This window comes from Echeneis naucrates, chromosome 7 (assembly GCF_900963305.1).
Source record: "Echeneis naucrates chromosome 7, fEcheNa1.1, whole genome shotgun sequence".
In the NCBI taxonomy this organism is placed as follows: Eukaryota; Metazoa; Chordata; class Actinopteri; order Carangiformes; family Echeneidae; genus Echeneis; species Echeneis naucrates.
The window spans coordinates 14,104,468-14,125,455 of record NC_042517.1 but is presented as its reverse complement, the minus strand read 5'-3'; the positions used below and the strand labels follow the sequence as shown (position 1 = coordinate 14,125,455).

The window sequence follows — 20,988 nt, the reverse complement described above, 5'->3', positions numbered from 1 at the left end:
TGTGAACTGCAACTGCAGACGACCCTATGTTAGGAAGTGAAGCTCATTTATTATGATGTCCTAAAGATGAGGCATACATACATCAAGGAAAAAAAGCAAGAAGAGGATGACATACTGGTACGTTCCTTCAGAAAAAAATGTAAATTAATTAGTCTCAACTTCTAGGGTTATTGTATATCAGTGAAATTATATTCTACAGTATTAAATAACTGGTTGTTGGTGGTAAACCAGTGTTGGCTTGGACAGACACAAGCTGTCTCTTGGGTTAGGATGATAGAGAGGGGGGTCTTTTGGTTGTGTGGAGACCCTGATCAAAAAAATGTCAAAGTAAATAGATAAGTATTGAGCTGTATCTAGTCCCTTCAGTCCACAGCATGTGGTGTGATAGTCTGAATGCAAGCTACAAGGTGAACAGACCTACTGTAGTCTGGAAAACCCTTCTAAACTGAACCCCGATCACTGAAATTCAGGCTAAATCACTCCATCTCAGTGCAGTGTGAAGATTGTTGTGTTGCAAGCTCACTTTCCTTAGTGAGGAACAGAGGTTAGTATCCAAGAAGTAGCATTACTGCAGATACAAAGCTATCAGCTGTTGTTCAGTTAAAAGAAATGCTTGACCCTTAGCTCTAAGTCCATAATAATCTGTAATTCGCTTTGAGGTAGATGAGAGTCTCCATGTTCTTTGGTAAGATGCGGCCTCTCTCTGGCCGTAGACTGAGCCCAGCAGCAGTGAAAATATTCCCCACTACAGTTCCACAAGCAGGTATGGTAAACGCCCTCTTGGCCACCTGGGCAAGGAGAGGAAAATCAATTGCTTTACGCCGCCAGTAATGCAAAGCCTCCTCATCTGTGGGCTCCTCTTGTAGATACACAGTCAACTCCTGCTCTAAGCTCTTGGCCTGTGTTGTGGGTCTCTGCTTGATGAAAGAGAAGAGCTTACAGGGCCGGGAAATAGAGGAGACTGGTGAAGGAGCTGGAGTGGGAGGAGTCTTGGATTGAGGGTGCAGGTCTGTGTTGGGATTCATGGGGACAGAGGTTGTTGAATGTTTGGTTAATTCCTCTATGAGAACTTGTCTGTGCCAGTCAGGGTTGCTACTCCAAGTAAGCTTGAACTGGGGGTCTAGAGCAGTGGCAGTGATATAGAGAGGGTCCTCCAGGATGGGGGCCAGTCGATGCTCCACAGCCTTGCTAAGGCCCGTCAGGAGAGAGGGGCAATGTGGGGTTGATGTCTCAGAGAGATGCTTACGAAGGCCAAGGACACAAGGAAGCCCCAGGCTGATGGACACATGCCTGTCTGTCTGCACGTCTACCTGTCTGTCCCCATGTACCATATCCCAAGCTTCAGTGAAAGGCTCCAAGGTGTCAGTGAGCTCCCTGAGGAGGGCTCTCTCTGAGGCACCCAGTGCCAGCTCCCCGGGACCGCTCATCTCCTCCAGCAACTCCACTGAGTCCAACAGCCGGCGAAGCACCTGCATCAAAAATAAAATGGGAAAAGTCAACAATTCAAACAACAAACAAACAAAAAAATCTAACTATTGAAGAAGTGCTTTTGAAGGAACACTGCCCTTTCTGGGCTTCATAAAACAAATATGAATGTTCGTATGGACACATACTGTATAATGGTGAAAATTTACTCCAATTTAGTAAGCAGTGCATAAAGAAGTAATAAAAGACTTAGAAAGCACTAAAATGTAGTCGCAAGAAAGTTTTGAGCATTTCATTGAGCAAGTTTTGATCATGTATTTGCTACAATTGCTCCAGGGAAACTGGATCTGATCACTTATCAATGACAGACGGCATTTAAAACTATCTGCAATCATACACACTATGTCCCTATAAAACGGCTGTGCATCAATATATCTGCTTACAACTGTTACAACATGTTGTAAATCCTTTTTACATATCTGCACTTATAGTGCTATTATAAGCTGTTATCACTGTGGAACTTTTAAAAATGAAATATGGGCCGAGTAAAACAATTGCTAATAACAGATATAGTTTATCAGCACATTAAATGTCGTTTTTGTGTGCCTTTGTAGAGTTATGAATGGACTTTCTTGCCACCTCCTTACTTGTAATGGAAATTAATTATCCATAATTAATAATAATATATTATTACATAATAAATCACATCAATCATACATAATAAATAAAAAAAACAAACAAACAACAACAACAACAAAAAACCCAAACTGAACAGGCCCATACCGAGCAAAAGGTCGATGACTGATAGCTTATTTTTGGAAATGTCTTTTTATTATTATGATTAACGCTTTTGGTCTTGGAATGAAATGTTTTAATTGAAATCTGCTATCGTACCTTCAGCTGAACGCCCCAGTCGTTTGCTGCAGGAGGTGGACTTCGTGATCCCCCCAGTTTCAGGCCGACGCCATCAAACACCTGGCTGAGCTTCTCGGGCGGGACGGCAGAGGTGATGTAGTTGTAGAAACAAGCTGCCTTGGACAGCGTGGGTGAGAGCTGTGGGCAGCAGTGCAGGCCCTCTCTGACGCACTGCTCAAGGGCTCGGGAGAAACAGCTCACCCGGCAAACACCCAGACTCTGCTCCCAGGAGTCGTGCCATCCTCCCCCATCCGCCGCGTCGCCATGGCCGTTCCGGAGCTTCTCCTCCGCGCTCCGGCCGTTGCCCACCTCTTCTCCGTCGTTGCCGCCTTGCAGGTTTGGATGAGAAGGTGAAATCAGGAAACCGGGAAGGCGGCACGGCTCCGCGTCCGTCGCTGCCAGAAGAGGGTCCGCAACAACGCGAAACGCCTTCCCTGACACCCCGTGAGAGTGGCAGACTTCATCGAAGTCCGACAGGACGCGGCTCCCGGAGCTGCCGTCGGTCAGAGGGAGGCACGCCAGCAGCGCCGAACACATCTGCCAGTCAGACGTCAGAAAATGGCACGTGACACCGAGGTACCTGCGGGAGAGACCGGGGGATCCAGCTGTGAGAGACTCAAACCAAGCGGGACTGCTGTTGTTTGTGTTTGGGTCCACGTCCTTACCCGGGTGTTGCTCCGGCAAAGCCCCTCCAGAGATCCAGGCTGAGGCTGAGGGCGTGTGCTGAGGCCAGGGCCTGACGGGTGGTCAGCTGGACCTGGTAGGCGTAGGCCGGGAGCAGCTGGCTGTGGATGTAGTGCTGAGGCTCCGGGGTGTAGCGCGGCTCCAGCAGCTGCAGCAGCTCCCTGAAGCCCGGATTCTCCACTATGGACACTGGCTGCAGATCACGCACAATCATCTTAGCAATAGCCTCGGAGATCAAGACCTACAGTGACAAAAGCCAGTGCGAGTGACCTTTATAATATGTCGGATGATGCCATCACAACGCCGCATTGAACAATGTAACAGTCGGTTATTTGCATTTCAAGTCTCTGAGGCACACCTGACGCGGGTCATGTCTGTCAAACCTGGTCACCCCTCCGCCTGAGCCTCCTCCTGCTCCTCCCTCCGCAGCTCCCAGTCCTCCTCCTCCTCCTCCCCCTGCCCCCACTCCAGTGCCGAGGGGGAGAGTGTAGCGGGTATTCCCTCCATTGCTGGTGAAGCTGTGCAGGGAGCTGGAGGAGTAGCCCTCTCTCTTCATATCCTTCCTTTTCACAAAGTCATCATACATAGCCTGGTGCTTCCGCTGAATGGAGGGAGACAGAGAGGGACAGCGGTGTCATTGGTTCAGAGGTTTGAACACCTCTCCAGCTTACTGCCATGTCTGACATCGGCGGATACAATAAACCAGCTGGCATTCCTTATTCAGCTGTTTGTGTATTAGACATAAAAAAAATGAAACAGGGCCAGCTGGCTGTGCTGGTGCTCACAGAGATATGGTGATACTGAGCAGAGGAGCCCTCCCCTTCGCATCAACAAGCACACAATGCATTTTATTCTGAAATCGTTACCTTCAGATGTGTGACGAAGTTGGACGTGACGCTCCGCTTCGCCTGGATTCTGGTGCCACAAGCTTTACAATTGGACTCAATTTTCCCATTTTCGCCTTCAAATACAATGTTAAAGTAATCCAGAATAGACACCTTCGGAACTGACGCCATTGAAGCCACAGCTCCAGAGTGAAATCAACTTACGATCAAGGGCAGTGTGAGTCTGAGGGATCAATCTCAGCTCGGCTCCGATCATGAGCGCAGGCCGGCTTGTTTACCTCCCAGCCCCCTTTAGGCGCACATCAACTAATGTTGCTGTCAGTTGCGCAGACAAAAGAAATTCGAATTTCGGACAGGAATTAAACGTCGCACCTCGCACGTCGGTAAAAAAAAAAAAAAAAAAAAGACACCCCCCCCCCAAAAAAAAAACAAAAAAAAAAAAAAAAAACGACCACAATCGGGGCAGCACGGTCTGCGGCGGCTGTCTGGAAACATCAATAATCCAACAGAGAGTCTACATCCGTTTTTTCTGCGCTCCCATCCGTCGATCGGACGCAGAGCGCCGCGTCTCTGTGCTGGAGGTGTGCAGGCTGGAATCTGACTGGAGCAGGAAGTACACACAATAAAACGGGAGTTACGCTTCCCACCTCGACACTTCCCGGTGATGCTCGGATGGGAGGCTGCATGTGATGTGTTCAATTTAACTCATGTCGTTGAATCAGGTAGCATTTCCAAAACGACGTCAGCCAGATATTTCCACCCGGACTACAACAACAACAACAACAATAATGATGATAATAATAATACTACTAATAATAATGATAATGGAATCGTCATTAATACATTTAGGCTGTATAGGAGATGGTTTGGAGCGGCTGTTTTAAAAAAAAAATTACGTGACTAAGAGCTAAAATGTTTCAACTAATTGCTTTATTAACGGTGTAAACAATTTGCAAATCTAATGTTTTGCAAACTAACATTAATTAGTATGTATATTTTGCCATTAAAAGGGACTCTGATTGGAGAACTTCGGCTAACCAGCTTTACATAAACGAGACAACAACAACAAAAAAGAAATTTCAAGACACTGAGACACCAGTGAACATACGTGACACCAAACGCTAAAAGCAGCATATAGAACCGTTCTGTTCTATATGAGGAATGTACAACCCACTGGCATTCTGGAAAATAGCCGGTCCAAATAATCTTTTTTTTTTCCTCATTTATTTAGCTTTAGAACTAATATTTAGCAATAGTAAAGGATAAACACTGAAAAAAGCAGTTTTCCAATCCTGCCAAATATAATTCTGATTAGCGCAGAGCTAAAATTAACATTTATGGTTAACCTTAGTTTCAAATCATAAAACTTTTTCTCCCTCATCAGAAAATGGTGATCTTTTATTGAAAAAGTTCAAACAGGCTCCGTATTAATGAATAAATTAAAGTCTACAACATAGACTTGATCCTGAAAAATTGTCAACGAATGTTCTCACAAAAACATCTATCTAAAGCAAATGTCCCACTTATCAGTCAGACTGTCAAAACGGCGGAAAGCAGCATCTCACACCAATGAATCATCAAGAAAGAGGAGATATTTTCGTTGAGTTGATCCATGAGCCGCTCTCTTTTGGCTGCTGTCAGATCATCTGTCCAGTTTTGTCTGCCTGTCTTCATTCAGTTTACCGCCTTGTCCAACTGAGCAGCTGAGATTTCTTCCTGGAGAACATGTTTATGTTTCATGCTGTTCCTAAGCTCCTGTTTGGTGTTCAAAATTGCAGTCTGAAGGGTTGCAATCTCAGCAGACAGCTCTATAACTGGAATAAAAAGAGAGAAGATGAACGATGAAAAAAAACAAACACCCAATAAAAAACTATTTACCTGTAGTTCACTCATAACAGCTTTTGTCTTGCAACCATGCATGTAAAATACACCATCCCCAATGCAATTTAAAAAAAAAAGTTTCTTATGCATCATAAATACATACTTTTTGAGGAGGGTACAATTATATAAGTTGCCTACAAATGCGTTGTTTTGTGTTCAAAATCAAAAAGCATATGTAACATGCATACTTTGCTTATTCTCTGGTGACTGTTGACAACAGAAGTATGAACACAAGTCTCAACCCTTAACTCAAACTCTATATCTGTATCCAAGTGCATCCATTATGGAGAGTATACATATCCCTACAGGCTCGGTATACCCTATATTCATTAGAACCAATGCAGCCCTGTGAGCTTGTTACACAGCAGCGAAGGAAAGCAAATGCAAATAGACAAATAAAAAGTTTCTTCAAATAAAGACAACATCAGCCAATTACAGAAATGAGATGCAAACATCGACAGCACAACAACAAAAACAAGCAAACAGAGACACATTATTAAAAAAGTAAATGTTTTTTTTTTTTTTTATTATTATTATTATTATTTGGCTCTGTCTTCTATATCCATCTGCGTGCAGTTAGGCTTCTTGTTTGTTTTATAATTAGGGAATGTGTTTCTCCATTTGCTTGTTTGTTATGTTGGTGATGACATTGTGTTTTTGCTTGTGTGGGTCACTGTATCAAAGTGTTGAAACTTTATTGTTTTGGTGCTTTTGTAAAAAAAGATATATCCAGTCTTGTCTATTTCTACATGAAATGCATCAAATTAAAATTAAAATGATATCCTACATTAGTGTAGGAGTAATCACATATTGTTGCCTTTACCTTTTCACCTTTAATTATAATTGTAAGACAGTGCAAGAACTTTTAACATGTAACATGATACCTTGCTTGAACGCTGACTGTGCTTGTTTAAGAGACTGCGGCACCAGAATCCCAAACCATTTCAGAGGATCCTGCTGGTGACTGTGGTCCCTCTGTTTGACTGGAGTTGCTTCAGTTGCTTTCTCACTGCTTGGTTTATCATTTGCGCCTTTTTCTGTGATATCCTTTTGAGGCTTGTTCCTTCTCCTAACACCTGTGAAATTGAATCATAAAATGATTTGAATTTTTTTTTTTAATTCATTCAGTATATCGAAGATGCATTTTCAATATCAATCAGGCTGTTTTGTGTAGACTCACCTTTTTCTTGAGGTCCAATGTCCTCTATGAGCCTCACATCTTTCTCAGACTCTTTACTTTGTGTAACTCTCTCTGTAGAGAACTCCACATTACCATCGTCTAGTTTTCTATGACACACAAATCCAAGTCACAAATAGCCTTTCCAAAATTGTGCACATGAATTCGCCGTGAAGCATTAATCAAATTCCTCACCGGGCATGAACACAGACCAGTGGCTCCATCTCACTCGCATACTGAAGTGCACAGACCTGTTTGTTCCCCATGGAATATCGTGCCTTGGACATGGTGAACCAGCCCTGTGGGGACAAGAAGATGGAAACTTTACATTACAAACCTATGCAAAAGTGGACCAGGTCCTCAAAATTATAATCCACCAAGGGAAAAAAATCTAAAATGAAAAAATAATGCGGCAGATACATCATAAAGTAACAGATAAAGGGATCGAACATCTTATGTTCATTGGTGTGAGTGGTGGATACGAGTTTACACATCCAAACAAACCTCGGACCAGCAACATCACCAAACCGATCGGGATTACGTCCTCAAAATCAAATTCGTACATTCGTGTGTAAGAGGGCAGAGCGATAAGCAAACCGCAGCTGAAGTCTCGGTTTTCGGTGCTACCTGCTCTATCAGGGAGTTGAGGGCGGCTCGTTTCTGCTCCAGTACATCCAGCTGCTCCATGAAGCCGAGCAGCTTCTCGTCCAGCGACAGACAACTCTCCTCCAGCTCTGATACACCCATGGCGGCTCCTTCTGCTGCTTCAAACCCCTTTTCTCACGCTTAACGCCGCCTTTCTTACTGAACACCAGCCGTCTCACCAGATTGAGCTGCTCCTCACCGCTTCCGTTATAGTCATGTGACCCGTCTCACGTGATCTCAGTCGGCAGCACACCATTCATTGTCCCTGTTGAAATAAAAGGGGAAATGTGAGCATCCTGTTCTTGGTGTAACAACTTTTGGAAATGCGTTACGTAATTTATGAATATCATCAATATTTTCTTAGCAGCCAAAACAATTGACGTGCATCTCTTCTCCATTTAGCCCCGGCTGATCCTACATTTTTTTTTGTTTGTTTTTATAGCTCACATGACAAATTTTTTATGAAGTATTGAGAATCCTGTCTGTAAAATGGGGTTATCTGAAAATAAAATACTAAATAATTAAAAACCAAAAAGGATGTTCCCATACCGGGAGTCGAACCCGGGCCGCCTGGGTGAAAACCAGGAATCCTAACCGCTAGACCATATGGGACTTCTTGAGTCGCTTTTTCCAACAATTTCTTTATAAAGGATCTAAAGTATCTATAAAGTATGCTATCCTGACTACTGTCTGTAGTAAAACATTAAAGCAAAAACTTGCATCAGACGCAGCTTCAGAAATCAGCTCCAGTCCGATGTGTCTATTCAGTCAAACACAATAACTTGAATGATAAATAATCCTTCTCACCTGGAGTGTTTCATTGTGTAATTTTGTGTATTTCAGACAGGTTGTAACCACCCCTGTGCACGGTGATGTATGTAACATTGAAGCCACTGATTTTTAATCTATTTAAGAACCTTCACAAAACCACTTACCATATTAGCAGTCGATACATGTTCATAAGATAACAACTTTTGCTGTCCCGGTGCAAATGGGTTTTTAATCTAACTGAAAAAAGATGAAGTGTTACAACCCGCCCGCCCAGTTCTAATTTATAAGCGTCCCGGTAAGCTATGTTGACATGGCTCCCAGTAGCTCGCCGTGATCGTATAGTGGTTAGTACTCTGCGTTGTGGCCGCAGCAACCCCGGTTCGAATCCGGGTCACGGCAGGGACCAGCGCCCTGACACGGCATGGGAGTGAATGTTTTTCAGTCCTGACGGACATTAACTGATTGTAATGTCACTATTACAGCTTTATTTTGCCACTCTTCGAAACAAATGGCTCACAGTTATAGTTTCACCGGTGGGACACGTAGCTAATTCTGAAGGCCAGGAGCTGATAATTTTTCGATCATGGCAGTTTGTTTGTAATTTCATGGATTTTATATCACATTACATCTACAATTGAATAGTGTTGTTCTGAAAGTACAAACGCCCTTACTTTAGACAGAAGGCGGGCAGCATCACTAAGTGCTTCACTTTCCACCATTTTAAACTCCTAATCATTAACTCCTTATCCTGTAATTGCCTTACTGTCCCTTAAATTTATTTAATTCAACCTTCACCCCGATACAGTCATTTATGTGTGACTAAAAGGGGACGGTCCGTCCGTGCAAGAGGCGCGCGTTCATTGGCGGTTGCCAACGGCAACATCAATGTTCCGAGATGACAAGCCAGTGAGTGAGCCGGAATATCACATGTGCCGCTAAGTCTACCCACACGAGCTTCTGATTGGTCCGTGTAATCACAAGTTACCGCCCCCTGCCCCAGTTATTTCCGCGTTTGGGTACGTCTGCAGTAGTGCATCTGTAGCATGTAGTCAAAAGCGGACGATTGCAAGATATTCAAACTTTTCTCTTTATAATACATTTTTCTTAGTGCAAAGTCTGCACTGCAGGAAGTCTGGTAAGGACGGACTGATGATTCCTGATAATGAGAATAGTTTTTTTGCCACAATAAGTTAGTCATATTTTACGCACTCATAACTAACATTATATCTGTTATAGCCTGTAAGTTATATTTGATAGAAAACTCGCCTTTAAGCCTATTGAGGATGTTTATTAAGTATTTCTCTCAACAGATTATGGATGCATCATCAACACCTGGAATTCGTCATCCATACTGGCCCAGGGACCTTTTGATTCCTACCTATGTTTCCAATGACCGCTCTATGTCAGAGCTCTTGCTCTTTCTGTTTTCTGTGTCCGGGGTTTTTCTGCTTGTGACCTGGCTAATTACCGGGCAGAAAAGGTCCAGTGGCAGGCTGGGGACCTGGAGGCGCCTGGCTGTGTGCTGGTTTGCTGTCTGTGGCTTCATCCATGGTGTTATTGAAGGCTGGTTCTCACTGTATTATGATGTTATCCCAGGAGATCAGAGCTTCCTGTCCCAGCTCTGTGAGTGTACAAACAAAAAAGCATGTTTTAAAATACAGTGCAAAATGATTATGATCGGTTAATACAGGATATTTCACATTTTTCTTTGGCAGGGAAAGAGTACTCAAAAGGAGACAGTCGATATGTGATGTGAGTCAATCATGGCACAGAATTATGTTAAACTTTTCCTTATAAAGAAGGAGCGTCACTGCAAGTCATTGACTCCACTTATTTCCTTTTCATCTAGAGCTGATAACTTTACTGTATGCATGGAGACCGTGACTGCTTGGTTATGGGGGCCATTCAGCTTTTGGGCTGTGTTTGCCTTCTTAACCAACAAGCCCTACAGATTTGTGCTGCAGCTCATCATTTCATTAGGTAAGATGATGTTAGAAACTTTATACTGTTATGTGGGTGGCTTGGTTGTCAAAACTAAAAGAAAAAAAAAATCCAAACTGATCTATTTCCACTAGCCTTGACTTGAACCAATGATTGCCTCAGAATTGTATATTAGCAGTAATAGACCTCTGGGAAAGGTGGGCCTACCTCTGCCAAGTTATCGTACTCTAACAAATGTCTATGATATGCTAACCTACAGGCCAGCTATACGGAGCCGTGCTTTACTTCTTCACAGAGCAAAGAGATGGCTATGCTCACAGTGAGCTGGGGCATCCAGTCTACTTCTGGTTCTACTTTGTGTTCTTGAATGCACTGTGGATCATCATACCACTGTTGCTCATTGTGGATGCATGGAGACAAATGTCAACAGGCCAGGCTCTCCAAGATGCCACAAAGTCACAAAAGTCCAAAAAGAAGTAAGCAACAACAGGCAAAACTGACTGTGGGTCTGCAGGACACTACACATGGACAGAAGACTAAGGAGAGCAAACAATAAGGACCAAAATAGTTTGTTAGTTTTTTTTTGTTTTTGTTTGTTTTTTTAACTGATGGAACTGAATATACCTTATGACTTGTCCCCAAATAAAAGAATATAATTTTCAAGTAATACTTGTGTGAGATGATAATAAAGCTAGATAGATAAATACAAGGCTGGGAAATTCCTATGAACTAAATGCATAAAATAATGAATCAGTGTAAGAGTAAATTTACTGCACATCAGATAGCCACGGCTGTCGGTACCTGCACCTCTTAAAATGATTTCAACAATTAACTAGACGAAACACCGGTGAAAGGAGGTTCCCACCTGATGACCCCGAAGACATGATAGCTACCACCGCTCACTGGTCTAGTTGGATATCATCTGTAGGGAGCATAGAGCAGTGTGACAATTTGTTGGTAGGAGGGTGTTCACTGAGTCTGGTCCATATTTTTGTCGCACAAGTTTCTTGTGTTTCTCTAAATTCCGAAATTAGCATAGCTAGTGACTGCTGTGAATAGGGCAGCTGACAACAAGGGAAAGACCACGTGACAGCTTGGATAGACAGCTGACAGGAGGCAAAGACCCCACAGGTCGTGGACTAGCAATCCAAGGTAGCAGTGGCAAGGCGCAACAGCTTTGTCACAACCAGCACAAGCTACAAGTCACTTAAAGAAAATACCCCAAGGGTCAGCGAGAGCAGGGGCGGAAGATGACTCACAGGCAGACTACATGGTAACAGATACTGGAACGGATAAGACTACGAGTTGGATATGTGACTCAGTGAAGGACAGGGGCACGGACCTATTCTCTAGGACTAGATGTGGGCAGAATAGTTTGAAGGGCATAGCGAGTGTGGCTGGAGGGAATAAAGACGGTAGATTAGAGGGAAAGATGCTCCAGGTTTGTCCTTGTGGTTGGCAGAAAATAACATCAGCCAGAGGCCTTAGAGTGCATCAAGGAAGAATGAGATGTGTGGGAAAGGAAGGGCAGTGTGGCCGCATCGATCAGAACTTTGATCGATTGTCGATGTGGCCACTGTCGGTATATGAGATTCCAATATCTGTGTAGAGAAAATGGAAAGACTAGTAAGCTTTTACATTAGGAATTGGCTCGGGGTTCCGAGATGTTTAAGCACGGTGGCACTGTACGGGAAAGGCATACTACAGCTCCCAGTATCTGGTTTAGTGGAGGAGTTTAAATGTACTAAGGTTAGGACAGAGCTCCTGTCGCACAAGTTTCTTGTGTTTCTCTAAATTCATCACACCAGTAACATTCAGTCAGTCACAATGGTGAACACAGAAGCATAGAACAGAGTGTCTCTCATATTTGAAGTATAGCGGATTTTTTGTTGAATACCAGCCGAAATAGCTCAGTTGGGAGAGCGTTAGACTGAAGATCTAAAGGTCCCTGGTTCGATCCCGGGTTTCGGCATTTTGAAGCCCCCGCAGTACGTCGTAACATCCGACCAGTGGAGCCACGCTGGGAGATCAGGCCCGACACCTTGTGGCTAAACCCTGCAAAGTCTTTTGAGGGTTGATTTCATGTATAATGTGGAGAACCTAATAAAGCTTTACCTAAGTAAAATAAATAATATCACACTCTGAACATCATCAAATCCCTGTTTTGTTTTGAAGAGCTTATCATCATGTAGTGCATAAAAAACTGCATTATATTGTGATTCGTTGAGACGGAGAAAAATGTTAAATGTTTCAATTCAAATTCTGTATTTGGAAATAAGAAATATTCATAATAATTAGAAAGCCCCAACAATGCATTTATACTCTTTGTGGATCCAAGCCTAACATTTTTTTTGATTAAAAAGCGACTTTTATTTTCTATTATTCATTGATCAGGTTTTGTGTGTGAAGTGCTGGCTGGCTGCAGCTGGGAATAACTATAGGGGCACATTTTCTTTTGAATAATGCTCAAGTTATAAAGTAGTACTGAATTACCACAATCTCACACACAACAGTGTCCTAGATAAACATATGAAATGCTGCAAAATAAATTATTAACAGGTGGTTTTCACTTTGACGTCGCAGTCTGGAAACTCAGTCAGTGTGTACAGTTGTGACTCCGTTCTGTTGATAATATCTGATGACAAACTGCTGAAGTTTAATCTTCAGCTGAACATTTTGCTGAGTCTCTGTCCCAATTGGACATTTGTCTCTTTCTCCCTACTTGCTATGTCTTTAAGTGCCTTTAATGCAGCAGGTGAATCTGGCTGGAGTTTCAGTAGTTTCCTAAACGCATGTTTGGCCTCCTCCAGTTCATTCACCTTCAGGCAGGCCTGTCCCAGTCGGTACCAGGCTTTAGCCCCACCTGGTTCAAGTTCAGCGGCTTTTGTCGCACTGGCCTTAGCCTGCACCGGTTGGCTCAGTTTGAGCTGGCACAGAGACATGTTAGAGTGTAGCTCTGCCTTAATGGTCTTGAATTCATGCACAGAGGGAAGTTGGTTTCGTTCATCACCATTGGAAATGCCTCTCTGCTCCTCTGCTTCTCGCTCTGGATCTGGATCTGTTTTCTCCAGCACTCTGATGAGGCCGTAAAGAGGGATGAGCAGTTTGAGGGATCGGCTGTAGCTGTCTGCAGCTCCCCACACATCTCCACTCCTGAATCTCACTCCACCCCTCTCCTTGTGTGACTTTACCCACTCCCATTTTTCACCAGGAGACATCTCCCATGATTCCCTGCCTGGCGTGAAAGACTGAAGTTCAATTGTGGCACACAGAGGCAGGAGTTCCTCTGCAGGTTGAGGGACAGGGGCATTTGATCCATCTTCAACTGGAGAAAGTTGTATCTGTGTAGTAAAACACAAACATTTGATCTTACTATAATTTTTTCATTCTCAGAAAAGTCATTATGAGAAAATAATGTAATGTGTGCTGAGGTTGTACATTTAGCCTTTGAGCCTTAATCAAGAGCAACAACAGATTTTTGTTTGGGAGCGTTTCACATTGGTACCTAATGAGAAATTGGAAATGTTAATTTCCTCATGACCCTTCTCATTGCCATTCTCTCAACTTTTGTTTCTTTTCAGGCAACTGCTCCACATTGTCACTTTTGCTCTTCTCACAGATTACTATTAAACTATTCAATTCTAATATTTCTTTTTTTGGCCCTTTGACAGTTTTCACAGTTAAAAACAAAAGCTTACTAAAAATATCAAGTTCATAAGAATTCACAACATGCAATATTACAATCAAAAAGTATTTACACACCTGTTTAGTCATGCCCTCTTATTGGAATCATTTAAATTATTTTTCCGTAGACTCTTAACTCTTACCTCACATTTCTCGCCTGCTCTCATCTCCGCCAAACATGCTTCTGTGATATCACACTGACCCTCCCCAAGTCTCAGCACAGTCCAGTCCCCCAGTGGGACCTGGAGCACAGAGTCCAGACACCTTGGAAAGGCCGTTGCCACTAACTCTTCAGCAACTGACTGCTCAGGTTTGACTGCCAGATTCTCCTTTCTGTTATCAGACTCTGAATTGTCAGTTTCACCCAGGCTGTCTTTCAGATGCACTTGGACTCGACACAGTGAGCCCAGTGTTGGACAGCAACCAGAGGAACATACTAGAAAAACAGAGACATGTGAGCTGAATTAATAGACATTTTTCTGGTTGAAAAATATAGACCAATAATGGATTATTTATATTTAGAAATTAAGCCAATTTGGAGGACGGACATACATGCAGTAAGTTCAGGTTTAGTCACAGTTTGTTGACTCTCTGATGGTATTTTCTTTTTCTGCACTCTCCAAAGGCCTCTTGGACACACTGACACCCAGGAGGTGGCATCAACACGGTCATGATCTCCATCACCATGTGGGGTCTTCAGAGGCTGAACTGGATCCATCCCTGGTTCTGTTAAAACATAAACAATCATAGCTTAGAGATTCATGTCAATGCAAAAGTTATCTGTCAATTGAACACGAACACACACACACACACACACACACACACACACACACACACTCCGGCCCCACATCAGGTGCAGAGCCGCAGACCACACAGAGACTACAGAGGCGTTAAAGGAGCTCCGGAGTCCGATAAAGCGCCTTTCAACGTGAAGCAGGTTAGACAGCATCCAGAAGCCTAAAGACAAAGCGCCTCACTTCATCTGACATTAAACCGACAGCAGTTACAGGAAATGTTTCTCTCTAAGACACGTACTGGCTGACTGTCAGGTTTTATCTGTCCGTTAGGAAGAGGAAAAGACAAATATCAAAACCAGCTCCGCCGTCTCCGTCTTCTTCTGCCTCTATAATGGGGCCGCCTTCTTCTTCTTTGGTGTCAGTAAACATTTTAAAGCTGTATTACCGCCGCCTACTGGACTGATGTGTGACGAGAGAGTTTGAGAATTATTTACCCTTCTTTAGAAAGGTAGTTTTTTATGTCTATTTCTAATCTTCAGGGATTGTAACTTTTAATAATTGCACAACTTTTGCAGATATTTGGCAAAAGAAAGTTGTTTTTAAATGTACCTTTTCAATAAACACTGACTGGTCAGCATATTTTGTCTACACCTTTTTTTTTGTTTTGCCGTCCTCTATTACCGAAAGACGTGATTTATTTTAATACTATATTCCCTTCGATGAAGAAATATGTCAGACTGTTTTATGGTGCATTTTCCACTGGGGTGTTTGTCAGTTTTATATAATATCTGGTTGACATCTCAGTAAACTAATCTCTGGTAAATCATAATATTTTCCTCCCTCCTTTTCCAGCTCCTCTTCTTCCCAAGACCAGCATTTCTTTCTTTCCTATTATACAGAATTAAATTACACAGTTTCAATATTATCCCAGTATTCCTGCCATTTACTTGTGAAGAGTACCCAACTCTTATAGCAATTGCGCAGCTTGTTTCTCTCCAAAACAACATGAGCAGGAAGAAGTTGTCCCTGTGAGTGCCATGTTGTACATGCTAAAATAATATTTCACGGACAATATTTTTTCTGACTAATGATGTACCAGATTTTATGCTTATGAAAGGTGAAAAATTGCTAGGTACGGTAACTGCATTGTTTGCTTTGGCTTTAAAGGTTAAACCAGTAGGATGGCAATGATTCCACTCTTCGAATCCTGAGGGACAGTTCCCCCATTTCCACCTGCATCAGTGATACAGGAGACTTCCAAAATGAGCCAGTGCAGGTTGTTTTTGTTTTGTTTTTTTAAGTTTGATCTGAAGGGTGCCAGCTATATATTTTGGATTGGATTTTCAACTTGCTCTCCACTCCTGCTCTGACTAACAGCAAAGTATAAATTTGTTAACCGATTTAAATTTGTTTCTGATTTTGCCCAAATGACCGTCATCTAAGCGACCCCCAACAAATCTGACTGCTCAAGAGGTTGATTGGTACATACTTTTTAAAGAATTTGTGGGATTTTATTTCATTGCAGGAGGCAAATGGTTTCAGCAATGATAGCTTGGAATTTATTTGACAATATTTCACCTCTTTTTGTTTATCTGGGATTTCTTTTCTCAACTACAAACATTTGGTTATTCTGAACATACTCTAACTTGTATTTTCTATCTATTCCCAAAGACTTTCTTCTTCTGTTGTGGAAGGAATATCAGGGGTGTATTACCAACACCTGACTTGAGTTACAATATTTCTCAGGTGCTTTGACGCAGATCAGACACATCATTCTCACAGTGTACCATATGGTGTTTCACACATATATGAAGGAAGTTTAAGCTGAGTCTATTGAAAACACAAATTCAGTCTAGGATTGTATTAAAAGGTCTGTCGTTTTCTCTGACAAAGGTGCAATAGTTGGGATGGATGTGCAGAAGCAAAACTTGTTGAAACATCATGATAAATGCTGATTTTTGTGAGTAAACAATGAACTGTTATGAGAACTGTATTAAGAGTTGTTTTTTGTACAAAAAGCCATTGTGTGAAAACATATTTCACGATTAAAGATATTTTCTCATTGTCTTGTATGCAATCCTCACTGGGAAACTCATGGAAACGATTCCTTCTCTCTTCACATAAAGTGACAGACTCCACTGAATTTGTGTTTTCATTGAAAAATTATACAGGATATGCCCACAACACTTCCAATAGAATGGACGTAAAAAGAACTGGATAAATACTTAACATTATATTATAGTTTAGGTCTGTGAAGGGAGAGCTTAGACTCTCTAAGATATAGACTCACACAAAGACAAACACACACACACACACACACACTCGAACCCACAAGCATTTTACATGTCTGTCTGTATAATGACCTTTGACTTACACCACTCATGTTTAAGCCCTGTGTGTTAATCTCACCTGTCAGAGTGAGTCAGGGCTCTGTCGTTTCAAGCTAGAAGCCATTGGGCCCAGCAGAGGAACACCACAACCTACAAGTGTATATGTGTGTGTGTGTGTGTGTCTGTGTCCGTGAGAGAGAGAGATAGAGAGGCAAATGCAATCTATCCTGTTATATGGGACCTTTCTGACCCTTGATTAGGACGAGACAAGCCAATAAACTTTCTTCGTTTATGACATTTCCCTACTGGAGAAGGCCATACCTGTTTGAATTTTAGTCATCCAGAGTGAACCTCATGGAAGGTGTCCAGCAGTGCTCCACTTGTTTTCACAAACACATTTAGTGAGAGCATTGCATTCACATTAAAGATAGTGTAAATGCAATGTAAATTTTAATTGCTTTATTAATGGATAATAAATCATTTACTAATGTTTTACTTCTCAGTCATAAGTTGTTGATGAGTAAACTTTGGCCACTTGTCACTTATCTTTCCAATATGGTCTGACACCTTCTCAGGCCCATCAGGAGAATTGCTCTTACATTGAAGACATGCCTAAGAACAATTACTGCAGAGACCAGCTATCTGAGAAGATGTACAAATGTCCCAACTTGAATGAATTAAAGTAAAAGAGTCAAAAAGACGATGAAAATAAGACAAACTAAACATTAATGGGAAAGACTAAAATACTCAAATACTCTATGAGGACACAGTGATGGGAAGGTGACTGAATTAAAAGGAAAATGATGTAATTTTTAGGTATTGATTTAAACACACCTATAGAAGAGACATTATGGCAAAAGGTGCTACGTTTTTCTAATGAAAGAGTTTCGTTTAGGATTTTCCAGAAGGGGTCCCTCTCCTCTCAGCAATATGAAATAACTTAGCCTGTCTCACCGCTGACCACACATGAGCATGAATATAGTCAATATTACTGGTTGGGTGATATTGAAAGTGTTCGGCACATAACTTAAAAAAGTAATTCTTTATAGTTACCAGTTACTTCTCTCAAAAAATAATTGAGTTTATAATTGAGTTACAGCATTATAAAAGTAAGTAGATACCAGAGAAAGTAACTACTGTACATTTTTAAATGTAGCATTATTTAATATATTTGTAATGTCTGCCATTCGAGTTTGTAAACGCTACCTTTGACTGATTGTCTGGACTTGCCATTGCTGGCAAGAAGGAGAAGAGGAAAAAAAAAATTAAAAACAAAACCTTGAGCAGAAGCAGACTCAGTGTGTGAGGCCACCAACCTTGCCTGGGTTGAGAGAGGGGGGGAGAGAGAGAGAACAGATAATGATATTAATAATGATAGTCACAGCAACAGAGACAATAATAATGAAAATGAAATGGTTGTGACACTATTATTCAACAACCGACAGCCTAATAATAATAACAAAAACCTAACAAGCATTTTCATTATTATAACAACTATAACAGCTAATTACAGGATATTTCCTTCTCTTTTCCTAAGCAAGAGAGCTCTTTGAGTTTTATTTTCTTGGTAATAAAGTTCTAATATAACCCAATCTAATAACACCTGCCTGGTAAAAAAAAATCTTGTGAGTATGAGGATTATTAGCCAGAAACCAGAGTAAAGGTAATACACCAATTTACACATTTTATCTGATATTTTCATTATATAGCATCAATTTATGAGAATATGGGGACCCAAATATGTGTGTATGAATACCATCACTCTTCTTGCAGCCTACCAATACTGTCCCACCACTTCTTTCTTTCCCTCTTTCTCACACACAAACCAGAACCCCTACGAAGCTTCACTTCTTTAATCTTTCCCCATGTGTTACCCATATAATTTTTTTTCTCCCCTGCTTCTCCTATCTACCCTCTTCTTCAACCCCCTCACCTTCTTCTTGGCTCCCACTGACTTCCCAGCTGGCCTCTTGTGAAATATCCCAGTGGGTAAATTCAGAAACATGTATCCCAGGGCTGCTCTATGTTCGTCAGATGGGCGTTGCAACCTGCTAGTAGTAGAGTCCAGGGAGCAGCAGCAAACTCAGGAGCCAGGAGGGCTGGTACAAACTCTGCTAGCCTCACTGAGCGGGGTTCGTCATTCTGGGAAATGGTGGCGTATGACAGGTGAGCAAAGAGGATTTATATTTAATTTTCATTAAAGAAAATGTCCAGAGAACAGAAGAGGTTTGATTGTTCGATAGCTAGATAGATTGGCAGGCAGGTTGTGGATATTTAATCCCACTTGGATAGAGATGGACTGACCACCAGAACGATCACACAGCCAAGAATGTCAATTACACCGCAGAGAATATCAACACAACCTACTGGCAGGGTGATCGAGAAAGAGGGTGATAAACAGATTTTCTCTTCACCTATGACGTGGCCGCTGTCTGTCATATATATATATATATATATATGACAGATATATATATATATATATATATATATATTCGCCCTGCTACAACCTCTAAACGCTGACCTTGTCTGACATTTGTATTTGTTTTTTCCTCATGTGGCCAGCTTTCCTCTAATCCCCCTATCACACATTTCTTAACACTCTCAGACACTAACACACACACATACAGTGTATACACACACACACAACCTCCACGACCCTGACCAGGCCAGAGGCTAAATCGTAAACAGATCGGGCCACACTACAGAATGTTTATCCCTCACAGCGAGAGGAACCACTGTACATAATGTTTTCCGCGCATGAGTTGGTGAGCACGTTGAGTACTTTAACTGCAGCTAGTTTTACTCTTTTGGAGTTGTTTGCTGTTTATAGTGAGAGTCACTGACAACAGGCTGCTCTATGTAAATGCAAAGTGTAGGGAGATTCTTTATTCTGCATTGTTCCCACAGTCGACATTAATACGATAGACAACTCGGATAAAAATATGTATGTATCATCATAAACTCATCATCATACATAAAGTATACTTCATATGAATATTAGACAAAAAATAAATTGTCCCCTCAACAAAAACTTCGCTATTTTGCCTGAAACTGGAAACCACTAGTAACTTCTGCATTAGTCCACCACTTCATTATATTTAATTTAAAGAACTTTGGCCACATCTCAATGTACAGAGATGGTGCCATTCTAAAAAGGTTTGATTTACTGAGTGTTTTTAAGGCAAGTGGGGATCAAGGCTGATCCTGAGAGCTGATGGAGTCACTAATACAATGGGGTCAAAGAGACAGATTAAAAAGAATGAAAGCTATCACTCTACCACCTGTGACACATTTTGTTTCTTTCACTGTCGTATGAATATTGCTTTCAGACCAATCAGTGGAAAAACAAAGCTTGTCATGGCTCATGGCCTCAAAACTCAGACTGATTGCCAGAAGAGTTGCACAATGAGTGGAATACGGCTTTTCTGTTCTATTAGCATCTGCCAGACCAGAGCCATTCATCCACATTATAATGTCATGATGAGATTGCTCCAACTGCAAGGGAAAAACAGGATCCCACATTAACTCCCAGGGTAACAAGACATCATAGTATTGCGTCCTTATGAAGCAGATGGAGTGTTAAATGCACAGCTTATGTGCATATAAGTCATGTCCTTCTTAAACATGAAGCCTGAAAAGTGTGAAATGTGCATTGACTTTTCGCAGTTGCCATAAAAAAACTGTGCGATTGATGCAAGTGTCAGGTTAATGGCTCATCAAGGCCCAAGCTATGGACAATAATCTGTGTCTTTCACCCCCATTATGGCTGTCTGGATGAACAGAAGGCATTTTCATCCACTAATTGATATTGGCATTGTAGCAAGCCTGCAGCCTGAAGCCATTAACACTGTGCATCACCACAGGATAAATCTTTCATCCAACTGTGCAATTCCTTTTCAATACTGGACGCTGATTGCTGTTTGATGGTCAGTTGCAGCCCAAATTATCATTAT

The 20,988-nt window shown here is 41.9% G+C and overlaps 4 protein-coding genes and 3 non-coding genes across 8 annotated transcripts; 3 read left to right on the top strand and 4 right to left on the bottom strand.

The window, feature by feature from the left end:
• Positions 1-37: 37 nt before the first annotated feature.
• On the bottom strand, positions 38-4,232 carry LOC115045802 (zinc finger BED domain-containing protein 4). Its single transcript, XM_029505714.1, has 5 exons — positions 3,891-4,232; positions 3,383-3,625; positions 3,006-3,265; positions 2,320-2,920; positions 38-1,469 (listed from the first exon to the last, which is right to left on the bottom strand). Exons 1-5 carry the CDS (start codon positions 4,038-4,040, stop codon positions 627-629), a joined length of 2,097 nt encoding a protein of 698 aa, XP_029361574.1. The 5' UTR covers positions 4,041-4,232; the 3' UTR covers positions 38-626.
• A 561-nt stretch (positions 4,233-4,793) lies between these two features.
• Positions 4,794-7,767, bottom strand: vma22 (vacuolar ATPase assembly factor VMA22). The gene is made up of 5 exons (XM_029505742.1): positions 7,555-7,767; positions 7,123-7,226; positions 6,931-7,037; positions 6,635-6,826; positions 4,794-5,683 (listed from the first exon to the last, which is right to left on the bottom strand). Exons 1-5 carry the CDS (start codon positions 7,672-7,674, stop codon positions 5,544-5,546), a joined length of 663 nt encoding a protein of 220 aa, XP_029361602.1. The 5' UTR covers positions 7,675-7,767; the 3' UTR covers positions 4,794-5,543.
• A 345-nt stretch (positions 7,768-8,112) lies between these two features.
• Positions 8,113-8,184, bottom strand: trnae-uuc (transfer RNA glutamic acid (anticodon UUC)). Its single transcript has one exon. It is a non-coding gene; the product is annotated as a tRNA-Glu (tRNA).
• A 486-nt stretch (positions 8,185-8,670) lies between these two features.
• trnah-gug (transfer RNA histidin (anticodon GUG)) lies at positions 8,671-8,742 on the top strand. Its single transcript has one exon. It is a non-coding gene; the product is annotated as a tRNA-His (tRNA).
• A 621-nt stretch (positions 8,743-9,363) lies between these two features.
• On the top strand, positions 9,364-10,945 carry ebp (EBP cholestenol delta-isomerase). Its single transcript, XM_029505741.1, has 5 exons — positions 9,364-9,478; positions 9,654-9,966; positions 10,059-10,095; positions 10,193-10,323; positions 10,544-10,945. Exons 2-5 carry the CDS (start codon positions 9,657-9,659, stop codon positions 10,762-10,764), a joined length of 699 nt encoding a protein of 232 aa, XP_029361601.1. The 5' UTR covers positions 9,364-9,478; positions 9,654-9,656; the 3' UTR covers positions 10,765-10,945.
• A 1,238-nt stretch (positions 10,946-12,183) lies between these two features.
• Positions 12,184-12,256, top strand: trnaf-gaa (transfer RNA phenylalanine (anticodon GAA)). The gene has a single exon. It is a non-coding gene; the product is annotated as a tRNA-Phe (tRNA).
• A 282-nt stretch (positions 12,257-12,538) lies between these two features.
• Positions 12,539-18,383, bottom strand: fkbpl (FKBP prolyl isomerase like). Of its 2 annotated transcripts, none has more exons than XM_029505730.1 (4): positions 18,314-18,383; positions 14,521-14,694; positions 14,112-14,404; positions 12,539-13,625 (listed from the first exon to the last, which is right to left on the bottom strand). In XM_029505730.1, the coding sequence occupies exons 2-4, from the start codon at positions 14,684-14,686 to the stop codon at positions 12,948-12,950; spliced, it is 1,137 nt and encodes a 378-aa protein (XP_029361590.1). In that variant the 5' UTR covers positions 14,687-14,694; positions 18,314-18,383; the 3' UTR covers positions 12,539-12,947. The 2 variants fall into 2 exon arrangements, with proteins under 2 accessions (XP_029361590.1, XP_029361589.1); XM_029505729.1 differs by lacking the exon at positions 18,314-18,383 and adding an exon at positions 15,004-15,100.
• Between the last annotated feature and the right edge of the window lie 2,605 nt (positions 18,384-20,988).